General features: G+C 45.2%; 1 protein-coding gene across 1 annotated transcript in view; it reads left to right on the top strand.

Moving 5' to 3' along the window:
• The window catches only part of VILL (villin like), a 37,053-nt gene that overhangs the window by 13,633 nt on the left and 2,368 nt on the right, over positions 1-21,052 (top strand). Inside the window, exons 3-19 of the mRNA XM_074869510.1 lie at positions 263-337; positions 2,993-3,189; positions 5,026-5,134; positions 5,463-5,573; positions 7,031-7,230; positions 7,316-7,394; positions 8,743-8,841; positions 11,107-11,260; positions 12,172-12,272; positions 12,935-13,072; positions 13,626-13,784; positions 14,664-14,843; positions 15,583-15,728; positions 16,433-16,577; positions 17,237-17,425; positions 19,630-19,698; positions 20,611-20,868. Of these exons, the coding sequence (XP_074725611.1) occupies positions 263-337; positions 2,993-3,189; positions 5,026-5,134; positions 5,463-5,573; positions 7,031-7,230; positions 7,316-7,394; positions 8,743-8,841; positions 11,107-11,260; positions 12,172-12,272; positions 12,935-13,072; positions 13,626-13,784; positions 14,664-14,843; positions 15,583-15,728; positions 16,433-16,577; positions 17,237-17,425; positions 19,630-19,698; positions 20,611-20,868 (2,409 nt within the window). The remainder of the gene's footprint in view (positions 1-262; positions 338-2,992; positions 3,190-5,025; positions 5,135-5,462; positions 5,574-7,030; positions 7,231-7,315; positions 7,395-8,742; positions 8,842-11,106; positions 11,261-12,171; positions 12,273-12,934; positions 13,073-13,625; positions 13,785-14,663; positions 14,844-15,582; positions 15,729-16,432; positions 16,578-17,236; positions 17,426-19,629; positions 19,699-20,610; positions 20,869-21,052) is intronic.

Raw genomic sequence — 21,052 nt, 5'->3', positions numbered from 1 at the left:
GTTGCAGAAGGGCAAGGAGACTGAGAAATACTTGTCAATCTGTCTAAACAGCATTATCAATTGACTCTTCTCACCCCTTTAGTACTTTTGGGATTTCCTCCAGAAGTAGCTTTTCCCAGCTCACAAGCACAGCCCTGATTCTTCCTTCTCCAAACCCTGATTGTCACCATAGTGTTTCGTGCACACCAGCTGTCCTGTTTCATGTAAATCACCTTCTGGCTCTGAAGTTCTACCAATGACCCGAACACTCATTTCCTTACAGAATATGAAGATGGTTCCTGTACCTGAAAAGGCTTATGGGACTTTTTTTGAAGGAGACTGTTACATAATTCTGCATGTAAGTAAGGCTAGCAAACATTGGTCTCTTTGGTAGGCAACTGGTTCAACCCTTTTTGTTTAGCTCTGACTTGGATCCTAGGTACCCTCACTTGTGAGAGCAGCACTATGGGTAAAAGTGGTTGTGCATGTGCGTTCACCATCTAATCACGCACCTGAATTCAATGGGGCTGTTGCAACAACACTGTGTGTTTAGTAAATCAGAAGTCCAGAGGAACCATTAATTTATTAATTCATTAAAGTTATTTATCTTCTAATCAACTGAGTTATGTCCAGACATGGCAAAATGGCCAGTACATTCCTGGCAAACTAAATCAAAGCCCACATTTGCATGGCTTATGGGAGTCTTCTGGGGGGTGTGAGAGTTGTCTGACTGGAGGGTCTCATTTTCAGCAGATGATGTGGGTTATGGATGTGTGCCACCTACTCTGTGTCACACAAGCAGCAGAGAGGTTCTACAGCCCTTCTCATGTCCCCATTAGGACACTTCATCTGTCCCTCCCAAATTTGGTCCAGACCTGCTTGCAACCAACTGAACCCAGGCTAGCCAGAAGCATGAGGAAGTTCTGAGACCCAACTCTATTATATGGGCTGTGCAAAGTACCTTGTGTTCCTGAAGCTCTGTGGGAGGATAAAGTGTTGCACTCAACTCCCAGACTTCCTTCCAAATCTCTTCATCTGCTTAGAGCAATCCAAACCCCATTGCATCAAGCAAAGTCCATATGGTGGAAACCAGAAGCATTTCCCACTTCCTGGGTCTGAGTGTCCCTCCTGCAAACATCTGTCAGTCAAGAGATAGCAAAGACTCCACTATCCCACAAGAACCAAAGGCACATCCACAATATGTCAGACTAGGAATGCAGGCTGGGGTAACAATGCAGAATGAGTCTCCTGATCTAATTCACCACGCACATGCCTTTATGCTACCTTTTGAGTGTTGGATCATTTTGGTAGCAGCTACCCAAAGACATGCTTAGAGCATGTGAGTGTCCTTGCAAGGAGCTGACTATAGATATCAGTATAGATTTTTGATGCTCACAAGCTCAGCTTATGTTGCAATAGCTTCCCCAGGTAGGAAAGCCCTTAATCAGACCACAGCTCTCCTTTCCCCCTGCAGACAGGAGGATGAAAATACTCATCTCTCATCTTTGCATTCTGCATCTTGACTGGAGGCTCTCCAAAAAAAGATAGTCCACAGGACAATGGGACTTTGATCATCTTCAATAACAGTGTATTAAATTGAGCGATTTTACAACAAATTAATTAGCTGTGCCTAGAGGAACTGAGCTGTAGTTTATTCAAGTTCTTGTAGTGTGTTTCTCTGTGGTATCACTGCAGAAAGCAAATAAATAGAGCTTAGTGTCAAATCCAGTTTATAAAATGAGCTTTTATTACCTTTCCCAGGTGTCCGTGATAGGATTTAACACAGTAGGTGCTGAAAAATAACTAGCACAACTCACATAACAATAAGCACACCTGTTTTCAGATCGCTTACCTCATCTTTCTAGGCTATTGGGTTTTTCTCTAATAAGATGAATCACAGCATGCACATGCAGGCTCAGCTCCATTTGGAGTTATGTCTGTTTTGCAAGTCAGCAGGAATTCAGAGGCGGTTTGTGTTACTACGTGGTGTGATATAAGAGAACAGGAAAGAAAGGATAGTATCTCCAGGCAAATAAATAGCAGTGTATATTGCCTTTAAAAAGGTGATCTGTGAATCATAGAGTCATTTAGGTTGGAAAAGACCTCTAAAATTATCAAGTCCAACCATTAACCTAGCAATTCCAAGTCCGCCACTAAAGCATGTCCCTAAGTGCCACATTTACACATCTTTTAAATACCTCCAGGGATGGTGACTCAACCACTTCCCTGGACAGCCTGTTCCAGTGCTTGACCACTCCTTCGTGAAGAAATTTCTCCTAATATCCATCTAAACCTCCTCTGGCACAACTTGAGGCCATTTCCTCTTGTCCTATCAGTTGTTACTTGGGAGAAGAGACTGATACCCACCTCGCTACAACCTCCTTTCTGGTAGTTGTAGAGGGCGATGAGGTCTCCCTGAGCCTCCTTTTCTCCAGGCTAAACAACCCCAGTTCCCTCAGCTGCTCCTCTTAAGACACGTGCTCTAGAACCTTCACCAGCTACATTGCTTTTCTCTGGACACGCTCCAGCACCTCAATGTCTTTCTTGTAGTGAGGAGCCCAAAACTGAACACAGTATTCGAGGTGCAGCCTCACCAAGTGCCTAATACAGGGGGACAATCACTTCCCTAGTCTCCTTTAAGTTTTAATATCAAACTCTACAAAAGTAGGACAGGTTGAACACATTAATTTTTGTAATTGCACATGTGCTGTTTTCTTTGATAATGAGAGTTATAAAAGCACGTAAGACACAAACATGCTTCGGTGCAATATGTACATAAGCCACATAAATGCTTTCCCAAATCAGGTCCCTGGCTCCAGGCTGAGCTCCCAGGGAGCATCCTAAGGCTCCGTCCTTTCTCCGCTTGCCCAGGAAAAAGGCAGAACTGGGAAAGGCCCTGGGAAAGGGCTCCATGGTCACTTGGTTTTGACAGGTCTTCCTGGCCAGTGATATTGTTTGAAACACACATATGGGCTGTGTCTTCATCCTGACTCGCCTTTCCCGCCTCTTCCAGACCAAAAGAACCTCTCGCGGCTCCACTGTGGATTTGCATTACTGGATTGGCAAAGATTCATCTCAGGATGAACAAGGTGCTGCAGCCCTGTACGTCACCCAGATGGACAATGCGCTCAGGGGGAACCCTGTGCAGCACCGGGAAGTGCAGGGACATGAGTCTGAGACCTTCCAAAGCTATTTCCGCAATGGCATTATGTGAGTAGCATAAAATACCCTGCAATGAGGTGGGACATGGTCCCTGGGTTTCCCTCTGCTTCTCTACATCTCAGAACTATCAACATTTCACAAATCTGAACAATATGGATTGGCACTGAAGTTGGTCAAAATTCAGTATTATCATTTCCTATTTTGAAAAAATGTGTTGTAAGCACTGAGTCTGGAACCATGTCATTCTGTTCCACTGATCATTTTCACAGATGTTTGCTATAATTGCATCTTAACCTCCCTTTTGTTCACCCTAGGGTATTCCTTCCTCTCCTCCACACACTTTAGATTAATATGCCCATTCAGGGCACTTCGAAGAGAAGTGCTGTTTTGGCTCACACTGGGAGTAGTAGTCCTGTAGTCCTGTAGTGGAAGGAAAGTTTGACTCTGAACTTCTGCCATCTAGAAGATACTGTTTAATCCAATCCTGTGGTCTTTGCTCCCTTTGGGGTCTTTGGAAGGTGACTTCAACAGCTGTCCTCCAGGAGGACCTTCACTGGCAATAAACAGCCTAAGTGCCTTGCTTTTAAACAGCTGAAGAAAACTCAGATGAAAACTCATCCTTGGTTAATACCCTCTAGCCTAGTCTAGGTTTTGATACCTCTGTATTACACATCTCTACAACCTCTCATGAGTTTCCTCAGGACTTTTGTGAGACAGAAGTGCTTTTATCCTCATCTTAAAGAGGAGTAAGGGGCAATGAAGTACTAAAGTTCAGGCCTTCAGAAACGTGTGGGTTTAGAAGTCTATTTGGAAACATATCTGCCTCTGCAATCAGTATGAGCTAGACTTCGTCTTGGTCTAAACCACATCCCTAAGGTCAAGCAGGAAGTCTGAGGCAGAATGAGAAATTAAAGCAGGCCCTTTCCACATCTTAGCAGGTGGACTAATCACCAGAGCATCCTTCTGTGGACGTCTAAAAGTACTGTGAATCACTCACACACCTGACCACGTTTGCCAAACTCTTCCAAGCTATGATAAAATACATATATTACCCACGTGGCAAAATCTATGAGACTCTCAGTAATTGCCTCTTTTTCCCCATAAATGGCAATTACATTATGTCAATCATTACTGTAATAGGAACACTGGATCTGTTTTCTAAAATTGTCTAGGATATGTGGAAGTGGGTTAGCTTTGTCCAAAAACCAGTAGAAGGGCTCTGGGACTTCCTTGGGGTAATGTGTCCTCTCATGATATGATTGTGTCTTCCTTGCAAAGTTGCATGTAAAGGAGGAGATGGCATCATGCAGTGAGTCAATAAAGTGCTAACAGTGGCTCTTGCAAAGTGTGTGTTCAAGGATAGAAGAACAAAATTAGTAGATTAAATCTGTGAGAAAGACAGTGTCCTGTACCTGTTTACGATAGCATTTTGTTCTACATATAGCAACAATTTCCTATCATCTAAGCTACTTTTAATAGAATAACTATTTTGAAGAAAACCAAATTTTAGCAAAATCTGTTTCATTTTTTAATTGAATTTTTATATGATATTTAATTCCTGCGATGTCACTGCCATGGTTGATGGGATCTTCAGTTTGATCAGTGTTATATTTCCATTGCCATCCCTGACCCACCTGTTCATCTGTACACCTTCTCCCAAGATGCACAACAGCAACACAACACCTATAACAGGTGGATGGATACCACGAGTAGTCATAGTCTGACCAGGGACCATGAACAGTAGAGTGAGGCAATGCAGCATTTGACATTCCATTTCTAGCCCTTTGAGATTATATTGGCTCTAGATTTTTTGTCGTCAGAGGATGGAGGGGAGGAAGGTATTTTCTAATCAGCTCTAACTATTTATTCCCTGCTATGCAACAGCTACAAGAAGGGAGGAGTGGCTTCAGGATTTAAGCATGTGGAGACCAATATGTACAACATCAAGCGTCTTCTTCATGTCAAGGGGAAGAAGCATGTGTCAGCCACAGAGGTAAGAAGAAGAGCCCTCTCTCCTTATGGATCATTTCTCCTTGCCTCTCCTCCTACACCTATTTTTGACCAGGTTTTCCTGCTATATAGCTCATCTCTGCTCAAGGACCCCTACTACAGGACAGTTTTCAAGACCTCACTTGGGGGTTTGATATTATCATGAGAGAAGCCATTGGGCTCGGTGAATAGCTGAGTGCTAGAAAAACGAGCATGTCATTGCAGACCAGTTGTTACATCTCTAAAGGCAAGGTTGCAATGGCTGTGACTTGTCTCCTGCAGCTCTTGTTGTCTTCCCCAGTTTGCCAAATGCTTTCATTTCCTTGTGACAGGTAGCACTTTCCTGGGACAGTTTCAATAAGGGTGATGTTTTCTTGCTGGACCTCGGGAAAGTGCTGATTCAGTGGAATGGACCCAACTGCAGCATTGCTGAGAGATCCAGGGTGAGTAAAGGCAAAAGCCACTTAGTTTACTAGCAGTATTTTTTGATGCCAGGAAAAAAAAATAGAGAAACAGCACTCAATGTTTGTACAGTGAAAATCTCAGTAAAACCAACAACACAGAGATGAGCAGAGAAAATCATGGTAAATCTTCTCCTTGCCCATCTGCTGGTACCAGATGCCCAGGGAAGTGCTTTGGTCCAGTTCAGATCTGACCTCAGTCTGTCTTTCACAGGCAACCATGGGCACATCACTGTGTTCTGGAGCTGTGGCTCCAGGAAGGCACCCAGCTCTTTCTGGGGAGGTCCATCTCCATCGCTCTGTGCCCTATAGTTTGCATGATATCATAGAACTAAAAAGTCAACAACACCAGTAGGTTTAGCTGTAGTAACTACCGCAGGGGTAGATGAATTTTAATTTTTTTTTACAGCATCACAGGGAATTCCAGCTTGGTTGGTATGAGACAAGTAGGAATACATAACCCAGGTGTTGATAGGTCAAATCCATAGTTCTTAAGGCACTTTGTAAAGGGAGGGGTCATTATCCTTATTTTACTGATAAAGAAACTGAGATACAGAGGTATAATAAAGCAAGATATATCAATGGGTCATCAGCAAAGTTGGTGGTCAAACTCATAGCCAGTCATTATACACATTAAAAGGCAGGCAGTCTGCTCTTCACATGGTGTCACCTGATGAGCTAGGAGAGGGGGAAGCTTCACAGGGAAGGCAATTTTCCAGGAACAATGGCTAGAGGTGAAGATCCAATGGAGAGTGGAGAAGAGACAAAGAAACCATCAGGACAAAGAAGAGGGGTACCAGGTAGGGGGATGGCTGCTGTGAAGAACAGGCCATGGTTCATCTCAGGCCTGGCAATCAAGCAGGTCATTTCCTCAGTCTAACAAAGAGGGGCCCCTTTCAAAGCTATTGCGGTAAGAGTCATGGAAAAAAATAACGCAATGGAAAATGTAGATTTCAGCCTAATTAGTTGCTTGGCATTTCATACTGCCTTTTTTACAGAAAACATCCACTTTTTTGAATACTCAAATCATTTAATGTAAAATGTCACCATGGGGCACCCAGGGTCCTGCAGCTCTGCATCATCCAGCCTCATTGTCCTCAGCATGCGTGCTTATCTCTCCCAGACCATTTTACAAGATCATTGGACCTGCTTATGTACAGTCACGCAGAGGCAACACCTGTTGTGGCTACCACATGCCTGTGCCCTGCAGGAGCAAGCCCCAGGAGTGACTGTAATAAGCAATATTTTCCTCAGTTAGTTAATAAGCAGGCATTATAGACACATTCCCTTTTTAATAGCTAGATTAGGAGGACACTAGAAGCTTCAGAGAGCTGTGGTAATCTGGCTTGGACTATTGGTGCTCAGTCATTGTCTTAGGTCTGAGTCATGCTGAATTTGTTGTCTGGATCAGGACTTACCCCCTGCTGATCCTTGTACAGGGTCTTGCACTGGCTCGCAGCATCAGGGACAGCGAAAGAGGCGGCCGCGCCCAAATCGGCATCATTGACAATGAGAAAGACTCCCCAGACCTCATGCAGATCATGAAGATGGTGCTGGGTGAGAGGCACAGGGAACTCCGAGACGCCATCCCGGATGAGAAAGCAGATGAGCTGCAGAAAGCAAATGTCCGGCTCTACCAGTAAGTCCAGGGATGGGCTCCAAACCCTATCCTTACTCATGGCGAGCTCTGTGAAGCCTGACTGCTCGGTGACTCTGTCTTTCAGTGTTTATGAGAAGGACAATGACCTGGTGGTACAGGAGATAGCCACCCGGCCCCTGACGCAGGATCTGCTCCAGCATGAGGTGAGAGAAAGCCATCAGCCCTTACAGAGAGAAAAGGATGCTGTGGCTTGCTTTATTGTCAGCTGAGTATCTGTTTCAATGGGATACCGTGTTTTCTGAAAATTATCAGCCCTTCCATCATTCAGGTTTATCAGGTGTCCTCTGAAAACAGAACAGTTTAGCCCTACTACAACCTCAGTGGCCAGAGGTAGGTGGTGCATTGAAGCTGCTCTAATGAGAGATGGCAAATTGACCCTCTCAGCCAAGGATGATATTAGCTTGGCAATCAGAGTCAAGGAGAGCTGCAGGCCAGAAATAAATTCCAGATGGAAATAAGGCTTCTTAATACCTTATGCTCGGGGATAGTCCTCCATCTGCAGAATTCAGAGCAAATAAATACTCTGCTTACAAAATCATGAAGATGTTTTCCTGCTGTAGCAAGTGGCTGGTCTCAGTGACCCACCCTGGAAGGAGATCCCTTACAGACCCTCTGTCCAAAAGGCTTTCAGAAAACAGAGGCCTTCCTAATATCCTTCTGGCTAAAATTTGGCAGAGAATTGCTCATCCTTAATTCTCTGCAGTGCAAACCAGCCTATTCCAAAAGTGTTGTGCTCCAAGGCTCCAGCTCCCTTATCCACCCTGGTATCAGCCTTGTTAAATCCCAGTCTCCTTTTACAGGCGTATGAAGCTTTTGCTTGTCTTGTCAAAGTTCAGTTTGAAAAACAAGAGGTCTTTGGTCACACACTGGTTTGTCAGTATGGATCACCAGCTCTCTGCAGTGGAAACAGGCTGCTTGGCAACCATCTCATCCCCTTTGGGTTCAGGATCCTGCTGTGTTCACAACGATGCAACACTTTTAGCTCCAGATTGGGGACACATGCAGAAAATGTCTAACTTGGACTTTTCCTGCTCCTTTGGTAGCAGATTTTGCATAAATGAGCACCACCATCAGCAGTGCTGAAGCACAGCAGGCTGAGGATGATATTTCAGCATACAATTCTGGAGCATTTTGGAGCTGGTGTTTCTCTTGGTTTGGGAACATCTCTCATGAGATGGTAATGACCAGTTTTGAGCAATGCCTAAGAAAAATACATATCTTAACTCATTAAAGGGCAGCTCACAAAGTCAGTGTACCCATGAACCCCTGCACTGTAGCATTGATGGTATTTGTAGTTCATTTATGAACCACAGTAAATCCATCCTCTGTTGCCTCTGCTAATGGTTGCACCAGGGTTAGAGCTCTGTAAGGAAATTATTTAGATCTACATCTAATCTAAATCTTCAAGAAGGATCCAACCTGAGTAGGCTACAAATGAGAACCTTTGCCTGTGCAGAACTTTTTACATCTGTTTTTTCTGTTTTATCTCAGGACTGCTACATTTTAGACCAAGGTGGTTTTAAGATTTATGTCTGGAGAGGAAAAGCCTCCAGCCTGGAAGAGAAAAAAGCAGCCTTCACTCGAGCTGTGGTGAGTTGTAATATAGTGCAAACAATGTTGTGGGAGGTTAACTAAGTGCTAATCTAGATCTGACCACTAATTACAATTAAGTGTAGGTCTTGAGGAGCTGGCCTGTGTAATAACAGAGAGAGAAGTTAAACGTCTAAGGGAGGCGTGATGACAAAATTGTTAGTCACCAAATTGCACTAGAACTAAGACCTGCCTCTAAAACTGAGAAGAAATTCATTAAAGAAAAGAAAGTAAAAAAGAAAATACTTTGTTACACAGTAAATGGGGGACTTCTAGAATTTGTTGATTCAAGAGATGGTGGAGGCAGAGAGTATCAGCAAGGTCAAGATGGGATTAGACAAATTCATGGTCAACAGGTCCATAAACAGATATTAAAGGGGCTCTAATATCCTCTCTAACATCTATGACCCAGTATTGTGGATGCTGGGGAGAGTGAAGGGATCACACTGAAGACAGTCACCAAGCTCATATGTGCTTACTAAATAGCATCTCTTAATGTCACTGTCCCAGGCAGCACAGACCACTGCTTTGACCCGGAAAGGCATCTCTTGTGTTCTCAACCAAGAGTAACACCTTGGGCAAGTCAGTGAGGAACTCAATTACTCAGGCTCTCTGTAAAAGACAGACCTTTTATGTAGGTGCTACAGGCCTCAACTGCAGGTCCATTACAGGCAACAAGTCTTTTTCACAACACCAGTGGGTCTGGGCCCAGGTTCTGCATGTGAATTTGAAGATGATACAGCGCTCTTCCACTGGGAAGAAAGAGATGTGTTATTAACTGCTATTAAATCAGGTTGGCTAACCTGAGGCAAGACCAGGGCTCATGTTAAGGTAGAGCACACCAGCATAGTGCCCTGGCACCTATGTTGCTCCTCCAGATGAGCTGCCATGAAGTTATTTTCTGGCAGAGCATGCCTCAACACTTCCTTTCAAAAATTAGCCTCAAGGGAGCCTGAGTGAGTAAGGCATTTGGTAGGTTTTTTACAAGTTGGCATGTTGAAGTGAATGCTACAAGGGAACTTAGCTTTTAATTCATCTATTCACTTATGTGAAGACCATAAACAGTCTCATCTTCAATGAGATCTTACTAGGAGGTACTGAACTTCAGTGGCTTCACCTTCAGTAAGGTCTTAACTAGAGACACCCAGCTTCAATACCAATTGCACTATTGTCTTGGAGAAGAAAAGCTTAGACAAACTTTGCCTCAGAACTTACCTCGAAGTCCTCCATGCTCCTTTCAAAAGCTTAACTCGAATGCTTTTTAGTAGGCAATCTGCTCTGCAAATTCTGGCCCTGAGCTACACATGTAGAACAAAAGATATCTCTTTCTTTCAGTGTGGCAGGTGGGAGGGATGGGAAGACCATCTGCTCTGCTTTTCCCTGGGGGTAGTGTGTGGCTGCAGTATTTACAGCAGAAGATGAATGCTCAGAAGCCCACAATCAGGCTCCTTCCCTGAACTACGGCTGTCAGCATTGTACCTCCAGATCATCCTGGAGCCTGCCGAGATAAACACGAGAGCGGTTCCCAAAAACTGAGCAATGACTTTGGCATTGTGGCAGAACACAGATAATTTTCTTCCCTCTCATACTGTATCAAGCACTTCTGTTGAAGTAGTCTTTTAACTCAATAGTGGCTCTATTGCAAAGAAATAATTGGGTTTTTGAAAAAAAAATAAGAAAAAAAAATGGAGATTTGTAAGAGTTTAGTCTCTTCAGAACACGCATCATGCTCTGGGTTACTTAGCTGCCTCCATCCCTTCACTACCCTGGCATGCACACTCTCTATCATGCTACAGGGAGGACAGTCTCCCTGCTTTAGAGAGGGACAAAAAGTTTGGAGAAAAGTAAAGAACCGAACTGGGCTCTTGGGTCATAGGCATGCCCCATCACTGCTCCCTCCACTCCTAGATCCATCAAAAGAAGCCATCTATGGAGCTGAGATAGGCTTTTTATTAGACCCATTGAGTGAGATTTTCTTCAAGACTAAGGTGCCACGTAGAGATTAAGTTTAGGATGTGATCCAGGTGACCAGCCTCTAGGGGTAGGGTTCAGTCCCCTAATAAACATGAATACTACAGTGAGAGCTTGTAGACGCTTCTGTTTACAAGTCTGAATGCAAGTCTTGGGGTGAATCCTGCCCTTGGTCATGCCACTGTGTTCAGTGGGGGATGTTAATTCTTTGGGCTGGTTCAGGTCCACATCTCTCTTCTCATGTCTGTAAAAAGTTTGGTGTGTCCCCACTAATGTCCTTTTACAACCCACTAGGGTTTTATCCAAGCCAAAGGCTATCCTTCATCCACCAACATTGAAGTGATCAATGATGGAGCAGAGTCAGCCATGTTTAAACAGCTCTTCCAGAGGTGGACAGAAAAGAATGAAACACAAGGACTGGGCAAAGTCTATACTACTGGCAAAATTGGTGAGCATGTTTGTCCTGGATTTGGCTTTCCTACCTGTGCTAAGCAACAACTGAGGGAATGTCATTCACATTAACTGTCTCCTGCCTTTAGTATCTTGAAAACCTAGTGCACTTTCTTCTCATGTATTTTACACCTTCCTCAGTAGATGCAAAGGATGTGAATGTTGTTCAGTTCCTGAATTCTGAATCATGTAAATGCTGAACCTGATAAGGAAGTGTTGGACAACATTCTGCTTTGGTTTACACTGGCATCCACCCAAGACCCTCCTGACGTCAATGGAATTATTCTGTATTTACACCGGGTGTAAATGATGCCTCAATTTATCATGCTGGTGAAGTGAATATTACAATGCATTAACCCCAAAGAGTAAACAATACTGAAGAGAGAAATCTTGTTGATGAATGATGTGATAGTGACAGAGATGCTGAATGTCTCTATGAATAATAGCTTGAGAGCTGCAAATCTCTTTCCCTTGCAAGTTCTCTCTTTTCTCTCCACCCATGTCTCTGTCCGTGCTGTCCATAAATACTCTCTCTCTTTATCATGAGCTGGAGAAATGTAGCCATTTTATTTCTGAAAGTGACATTCTAAAAGGAGGGAAATACATATAGATTCAGAAAACAATTATGAATTTTCAGTCAGGAGACGACTAATATTTTTTCCAGCCAGTCCTCACTGGAATGTACTATATGGCCAGTTGCCAGCCTGTAACAGATCAACACTGGAGTGTGTGAGCTCTTGCATATTCCAAAATCAACATTGGCTTACTGGTGACAAGACTGGTTTCTTGCAACTGCGGACCAGGTTTTTCTCGCGTGTATGATGTGTGTGTGTGTGAGGGTGATGCGGAGGATTTGTATGTTATTGTGCATTCATTGGGTTCTTGTTTTTATTCTGCTGGTGCATGCAGCCAAGGTGGAGCAGGTGAAGTTTGACACAACTCAGCTCCATGCCAGACCGGAGCTAGCTGCTGAGCAGAGAATGGTAGATGATGCCTCCGGGGAGATAGAGGTGAGAGAGCTCCTTTCACTGACAGATGATGCAGTTACCAGAGTGTTTCCAAACATCTCTGCTTTTCACACACAGCAGCTGTATGGAGCTGTGAGGATGTGCCCACATACCCTCCCCAAGGAAGCACAGCTGCAGCTGGAGCAAACTGCTTGCAAACTCTAATGTAGCAGCTACAGTAGCTCAGGGGCATTTCTCCTCCATCCCATGGCCCATGGAGCAAAGCAGTCACCAAGCTGACCCCTCTCCTGCTCTGTGCATGGGTCATGAGACTGATACGGTCAAATCCCTTCTCACACTCTCTCCCAGCTAGGTCCATATCGCCCATGTTTGCACAGAGCAGAGGCCCCTCTCCTGTTCTTGTGGCCTCCCATGAAAGATAGAACTGTGGGGGAAAGATAGGGCTGTGAGGCTGACAGAGACCTGGAGGCTGCTCCTCCTTGAGGCCCACCCACTGCCAAAAGTCCATTAATGGCACATGTAACTGGAGAGACCTGACTTTGTCAGCAAGCACCTAATCAAGCTGGGGGAACATAGGCTGGCATCTGGGGGAGAGAAGAAGGGTTATCTTTCCAACTGAAGACCTGATTCAGTGATCTGCTGGCAAAGGGGCTGCACTCTGTCTTCATGCTGACTCCACTGCTGCTCACTGTTTCTTTCACTAGGTGTGGAGGATTGAGGACTTGCAAATGCAGCCAGTGAATCCCAAGACATATGGGCAGTTCTATGGGGGTGATTGCTACCTGGTCCTGTACACCTACCTGAGATCAGGCAGACCTCACTATGTCCTCTACATGTGGCAGGTAGGTCAAACCAATGCAGAAGGGACTGTGCAGTGTCTGCTGGGAGCCTGAAAGTGAAGAAAGGAATTACATGCAATAATCCCAACCCAGACATCCAGAAGAACTCACAAGCCCTTTGCTCATCAGTTGTCCATTGCAAATATCCCAAGCTGTGCTTTGTAGACAGCGTGGGCGCTCTGAGACCAGGCTGGCATCAGACAGAGAGCCAGCAATGTCAGGGAGAAATAGTGAAGGATTATGGGGCTTACAGTGCTGAGGTCAAATTTTGCAGTCTTTCAGATCATGCCTTAAAGCCTCAGCTCCTGGAGTCATATGAGTATACGAATATCTCTGCTTTCCTTCTTGAAGTATATTTACCTCCCCTGGAATGCAGAAAGAAGCTTTGAAAATGAAATACTAAAGTCTCCCAAACCAGAATGAAAGTGATATTTAAATATCTGGTAGTTTTAACTCTTGATCTCACAGGGGCTTGTGATGGGCAAGATGTTACATTGTGCAGAACTTTATACCCTTCACCTCATCACATTGCACATGGCATCTCTTTCTTCCCCAGGGTCGCCATGCCTCTGTGGATGAAATCACTGCCTGTGCCCTCAATGCCATCGAGCTGGACAAAAAGTATGGGGACGAGGCTGTGCAGGTGCGCGTGACAATGGGCAAGGAGCCCACACACTTCCTGGCGATCTTCAAGGGCAAGCTGGTCATTTACGAGGTAATGTGGCTTTGTGCACGTGGACAATGGAAGGTGCAAGCACCAACGAAGGCCTGACAGTTGTAATAGAAATAGTCCAGGAAAATGGCCCGATATTCAGGAAAGGAGCCTGCCAGGATGGCATGGGCTGGCAGAGGGAAGTGGTGGAACATTTCTACTACTTCCCAGGTAGTCTGAACACTGTATGTGTGAACACAGTCCTGGACTGACCCAGACTCAGCTGTCCACCCCTGAGCTCCGGTGTTAATGTGTGATGTTCTTTCCAGTTCAATTCCAAAATATTTTGCAGTAATACGGTAAGACACTAGTCCTGTAAATTACAGATACCATTATCTAGAGAGGGTCCTCCAAAATATCCTACAGTTACATGATTTGAATTGTTCCTGCCTGAATTATATTAGCACATTTGCTACTAACCCACTTCACTCACTGCTTTGGCCGCCAACATCTGTGGTGGAGACATTGTAAATGGCTGGGGAAGAGGGGGTTTGCCCTCAGTCTCAGTGTTGGTCTCACCATACAACTGCTATGGCAGATGTTCAGCTAATCTGTGTGCAGCTGGAAATCTGAGTACAGCTGTCTTGCCCAGTGGCAAATGCTTTGCAGACACTAAAATCTGCTCACACTGAATTTGATGTGAGCTGGTCGAGACTCAGAATAACCAAAGAGAAACGTGAAAGTTACAATGTGATTTTTATTCTGACTTGGAACCAGAAGGTATTGGGATTTTCTCACCTGTCCTATGCAGGACCATTGTCCACCGTTGCAGCAGCATGGAAGGTTGTGACCCCAAGAACCTTATTCCTCAAACCAGTTGCACCCTGGATTTGTGTGCCCTCCTCACCTCCCAGTACCATCCTTCCCTCTGTTTCCTTGCAGGGTGGCACAAGCCGGACTCAGAAAAACACACCCGAGCCAGCGATCCGCCTCTTCCAGGTGAGAGGCACGGACGAGATGAACACAAAGGCCACAGAAGTGCCGCCCCGGGCCTCCTCGCTCAACTCCAATGATGTCTTCCTGCTGACAACCAGCCAAGTCTGCTACCTGTGGTGTGGGAAGGTGAGACTGCAGTGAGTCCAGGGGAGGCAGCCAAAGGGAGCCGAAATTGCTGAGGTGTGGCTTGAGTCTCCTCCCTCCACTGAGCTGTGGAGGATTTTTGGGTATTAATTTCATTTCAATGCATTAATTTCAATGGAGGAAGGTGCATCTAGAAGGCTCCATCTGTGGAGTATCAGGAGTAACACAGGCCTCTCTCTACAGAAGTGGGGTTCACCTCACATCATTTTAGATGTTCATACAGTTTTCAACTGAATAAAGCACCCCAGGTTCTCCAGCTGTAAGAAATTAGCCAGGATTAGCACATATTCATTTATCCTGTTTCAGTCATGTGTTTCAGGATGAGATGGTAGATTAAACCAAAGAAGAGTTGCTCAGATGAGTTGCAGATGCCCAGTCACTTCAGGTGTTCAAGGTCAGGTCGGATGGGACTGTGAGCAACCTGATCTAGTGAAAGATGTCCCTGCCCATGGCAGAGGTTGGACTGGATGATCTGTAAAGGTCCCTTCTAACCCAAACCATTCTATGATTATGAGTTTTGCTCTAGATGCCATCGGCTGCGCTGAATGTCCCTTCAAGGACTAGAAATGGATTCTGAGTTACCAGATCAGATGGGACCCTTGAAAGCATTCACGCAGAGCTAAAACTCTCCAGGGGAGGGTAGAACCAAGCCAGCTTTTGCCCACAGATAAGTTTTGCCAGTCTGCTCTTACTTCACCTCAATCTTATCTCCTGAACACAGGGGTGCAGCGGAGATGAGAGGGAGATGGCAAAAATGGTAGCTGACATTGTTTCCAAAGGGGACAAGCACACCATTTTGGAAGGACAAGAGCCAGCAGAGTTCTGGGAAGCCTTGGGAGGCAAAGCACCTTACGCCAGTGAAAAGAGGTAATAGTGACCCGCTTGTTCCTCTGAGCTTGGCCAGGCAATGCTAAGCAAGGGATCAAAACTCCGCAGGAAGGTGATTAAGCACTTTGACACTGCGTCCTCAGTAAAAGGAGCACGAGGTCAGAATATCACCAAGAGCTTGGTCAGAAACCACACCAAGATGTCTCTTCGCTAGGTTTTGGGTCAGGCCTTCTGTGAAGTAGGAGCTGCAGATCCAAACCCTGCAGACAAGGGTGTGCTACATCCTCCTTTCCCCACAGTAATTCCATCCCTTATCTTGTCATAAGGGCTACATGAACCGCATGCTCCATTTCCAGCCATTATTAGCTTTATGGGCAGCCCCAGAATATTCATTAAACTGAATCTGCTTTTGAACAACCTGGATTTCTCCAGCTCTCTGGGCAGGTAATGAGTTCCTTTGCAACCAAGTGATCTGATGTGTCTTTCACCTGACATCAGGTTCATCTCCACAGTGACAGAAGTGTTCTGCTTTGCCCTTTTTGGATGGAGAAAAAATTACCTTTAAAAATCGTTAAAATGGTCCGAGAATCCCCTGAGACCTGATATTTCAGGCCCTCAGATGAGCATTGCCATGATGCCACCTCTTTCATCAAGGTCATGACAAGTAGCAGCAGGGCCCTGCAGTAAACCACAAGGAAAGGGTTTCTATCTTGTTTTTTCTTTCCCTGCCTTGCATGAGGAAGGTTTCAAGAGCAGATCACACACTATCAGCCTCGCCTCTTTGAGTGCTCCAACCAGACAGGTCGATTCATCATGACAGAGGTGGTGGGCTTCTGCCAGGAAGACTTGGATGAAGATGATGTCATGCTGCTAGACACATGGGAAGAGGTCAGCACAGACTCCCCCTTCCCTTCTTCCCAGACATATTTTCAAACAAGTTATGGCTTAATTGGTTTGAATCCATCATTCAATGAAACCAAGAGCAGTATGCCTTCTGTCCCATCCCTAAACCCTTCATGATGCTTGGTCAGGCATATGTCCAGTCCTTCTCACCGAGGTACAAAACATGTGAGCAAGGTAGTATTGTTAGTCCTGTTTCAGAGAGGACGAAACTGAGATACCTGGTCCATGCCTTGCTCCAAGGTGAGAAGAGCTGGACCTGCTCCAGTCTTTGCCAGCCCATACAAGGGGGTGGCACTCAAAAACCTTCCCCCTCATTTCCCAGCACCAATGCTGATGACTTGCTCTAGGCTATCAGAAACTGTCTTGGGGGGTTTGCTTTCTGAGGCCATTGGAATCTTGGCCCATGCAAGGACTGAATTTAGCTACCTTGAAATGTACAAGAGCTGTTTCCTGAAATATTTATGCCTATCTCAAAAGCAAAATCTTTCTTGGCTGGGAGTAAACCTGGGATCAAAATCCCAGGGGACTATTGGGAAACAACATTTCTAGTCTTATCTCTGCTCCAGCTGGCAGGGGAGAACAAACAGCTGTGTCTGCACAGGTCCTAACTACTCACTGATCTTCAACACTTTCTCTCCTTGCAGATTTTCCTCTGGGTTGGCAAAGCCTCCAACACATATGAGAGGACTGAGTCAATTGCCTCAGCTAAGGAGTATCTCAAGACCCATCCGGCAGGGAGAGACTTGGCAACTCCAATAATACTGGTGAAGCAGGGTTATGAACCCCTCAACTTCACAGGATGGTTCAATGCTTGGGACCCCTACAAATGGAGTGTAAGTTGCTGGAAAAGCCCTGTGGTGTGCACACGTGCTCAGCGGTGCTTAAAGTGTGTTACTGTCAGTGAACATACCCTCTGTGGTGCATGGAATGAAACCTTGCTATGACGTGTCCTGAGCTTCATGGCTTCCTGGTGCTAACTGAGCAGCTTCCACTCCATTGCCAGCAAAAAGTACCTGTTTGGTGAAGCTGAGCCTTTTGCAAATATAAGTACACATGCTTGAATTCACAATAGACACATTTTTATTTTTAAAAAGGTTAGATTCCAGATCAGGTTTGTGATTTCAGCCAAAAAATGGTTTGGGGCCGCTAGTAGTAAAATCAAGTTCAGAGTGAAAACACAAGCACCCCACATCATAAAGAAATTTGGAAATAAAATGTTCATTTCCCAAATTCCAGCCACAGAGAAAAACTTACGACCCAGCTTTAAGGGAAAGATGCAAGCAGACAGGTCTTGTGTTCAGACTTTCAGACTACCCATCAGAGCCCAGGGGCAAGGTCACCCTTGGTCCCTACATACAAGCCTTCTTCTCTAAAGCTGATTTACAAGTACCAGCTCTTCGTTATACAGAAATGGAAACCTGCCCCAGGAGTTGCCTGGGAAAGAGAGAAGTCCTTTCTTTCCTCTTTCAAACACACAGGCTTCAAATCACCTCAGGAGCATAATGCAGAGCAGAGCTTTTCTTGTGTGGCCAGTGCACAAGGCCCCACCATGTGCTATCAGAACCCGGTCTCCAACCCTGGTTGTGCACAGCATGGTTGGAGCAAGGAAGGAGTGATGCACTTAACTCCATGCACACCATGCACCAGCAGGTCCAGGCAGCCTGGGGGCTTGGTGCTGCAGCACAGAGTATTTTGGGAATAAAGGACAATCCTGGAGGAGTTTTGGTGGTTAATAGACCCAGACTATCAGTTCATAGCAAACAGCCAGGTGGAAGCAATGCTGCCAGACTGTACACCTCAATTCCTACCACCCGATGGCACTGGTGTGCACGATTTAAATTTAAAAAAAAAAAAATAAAGAAAAGATGATGGGCAGTTGGGAAAAGCTCAGCTCCCAGGTGGTGTATTCCCAGAGCCTTCCCCAGTGAGATTGTCCTTCTCTCTCCTGTTTTGTTTCTATGAACATCAGTGTTCAGCTGGTTCACAAACAATCCTGTCTTCTGGTTGTCCAAAGGGCTGTGAGTGAAGTCCCATGCTGGAACCTGCAGGTGGGACAGCCGGGGCAATGGGGTGAAGGGGAATTCACACTGCAGGATATCTCATACAAAGATATTTTATTTCCTGTAGCTGGGTTTGCTTCATCTTTCTTTGCAACTGGTGTGGTAGTGGAGAGCTTGTCCTGACAGCTGGATTTGGACAGATAAGATAGCAACTCCAAGAGCACTGACCCTTAAAACACTGTTGATGCTTAGAATAAAGGTCAAAAGTTGTTTTTTTCTGAGGAACTGCTGAAAAACAAGGATACAGCTCATAAAATATGTGCCTCTAAAAATATCCCCTGTAGGCAGCTTCAGCAACTACAGACAAGCAATCCAAACTGTTGACATCCCAGAAACATCTGGTGTGTGTGTTCACTGCTCAGTTTTGGGTCTGAATCTGTTTGCTCTGCGGTCCATGTGTTTATGTTGTTTGTTCTTGTTGGAGAACTTTGTTGGATGATTCTGTTAAGAACTGACATCTCCTGGCTGCTTAGGAAAACACAGTCTTTGGCTTTGCCAATATATCTAGTATATTCCTTTTTTAGGAAATAAGAGGTAGCTGGTAATACATGGCACCAAATTACAAGAATTCAGGGACTGAGGCTTTGAAAAATCTGTTGCTTCAGCTAAATGAATCAGGGAATATTATTTTATCCCAAATTTTCATACATTGCAAGATTCATTTAAGATTTAAAAGATTTAAATCCAGCAGTAAATATGTTTTAGCTTTATTTGCCTTCTGCTCTCTGAAGTCTTTCAACTTCCTGTTTTCACCTGTTATTGTACAGGTGCAAAGGCTGAAGTCCATTTGTTTCTTTGTTTTCAAGTGAAAGCTCAGATTCTAGCAGTCTCCTGATTCCAGGAGCTGGAATTTGCAGGAGGCACCACTGGGCACCTCTGGGCTTTAAAATTCATATGAACTCCTGACCACATTAGAGAACAGGAGCATATGCTAATTAAAGGTGGCCCATGTTTCTGACAATTCTCTTTACGTTTAGGATGGCAAGTCCTACGAGGAGATGAAGAACAGCTTAGGAGATGTGTCAGCAATATCCGAGATCAAAGTGGTGAGTTGCTTTTTGACCGTATGGGTGGGAAACATCTTGGTTGAAACACCACCGTATCTCCCAGCCTGTTCCCATGAAAGAGAGGACATAATGATCCGAGCAGGCATGGGGACCTCAGGCTGTCAGGATCAGAGCTGTGCTCCTCTGTGGAAAGCAGAGGGAGATGTGATTAATAGCCCATAAATATACACAGATCTCCTGGGCCTTTTCCAGTCCGGTGCAGAGGCATCTGTGAGCAGGAAGTTGGCCAGCTACTTTCTAAACTACACATGCAAATAAAAGTGTGTGCCACTATAAGAGTGTGCAGTTAAGTGTTGTATGAGTAGTTTGCGGTGGTGGGGCCCCTGAGACCCCAGACCAGTGTCCCCTGGTCAAGAAGGGCATAGCCCAATGGGAGATCCTACAAAGCACAGAGGAAACTAGGTCCCAACAGTCCCAAACATGATTGTCACACAGAATCAGTTCTGCCCTGGACAGGGGCAGGAGGAAGGCTGGAAGGAGGTGGCAGGGGCTTTGAGCGAGGAGAGATGGCATATCAGGGAGGGCTGTGCAGGTAATCTAGAAGTTTTAGACATGGTAGATATCTAATCTCACCTTCTGTCCTCCCACATGCACCTTCCCCTGCTGTTATCTTGAGAAGAATGAGACTACTGTAAGTATCTTCAGTTATTTCTAAGGGCTTTCATCAGTGCTGTGCTTTTAGCAGGCCTAAATCAAGATGTAACATTGATGGAGGTGCTGGACTAACATTTTAGTTTGAACTTTCTCGTTGCTGCTTTGGAGCAACAGACCAACAGATAGTTTGTGCCAGAAACAGTCCCCCCAACCCCAACAGAGAGCAAGGTCCTGGGATAACCCCCAACTTGCTCTGCCAGAGCTTCTTGTCTTGACCTGTTTTCCTCCATCTGGCAGGATCTTAACAACATCAGCCTGAACAAGAGAACCCTCAGCATGACCAACTTGGCTGGTTCAAGTATGACAAGTGCTTCCCCTGAGTATAAATCACACTTTAACCACAGTGACAGTAACAGCTACAGCAATAGCAGCAACTACAACAGCAGCAGCAGCCCTTCCTGGGTGCCTAATGGTGGTGGAATTTACTCTCGAGAGGTGCTGATGAACAAGACGGTGGATGAACTTCCAGAAGGCGTGGATCCCACTAAAAAAGAGGTGACAGCATTGCTGGTTTGATGCCTTTGTAGCTTAACCTGGAACTTAGTTACTGGCTAAGTGCACTAGTGCTTTAGACTACCAAGTTCTGCTTCAGGCTCAAGGAGATACTAGCTGGACACATAGGTCTTGTCAAAATGCGGGAGCTTCATGTGAGAGGAAATTGTGGTAGTTTTACCCTACT

Source organism: Strix uralensis, chromosome 1 (genome assembly GCF_047716275.1).
Source record: "Strix uralensis isolate ZFMK-TIS-50842 chromosome 1, bStrUra1, whole genome shotgun sequence".
Lineage (NCBI taxonomy): Eukaryota > Metazoa > Chordata > Aves > Strigiformes > Strigidae > Strix > Strix uralensis.
Note: the sequence above shows the minus strand (reverse complement) of the source record. Positions and strands in the feature narration are given on the sequence as shown.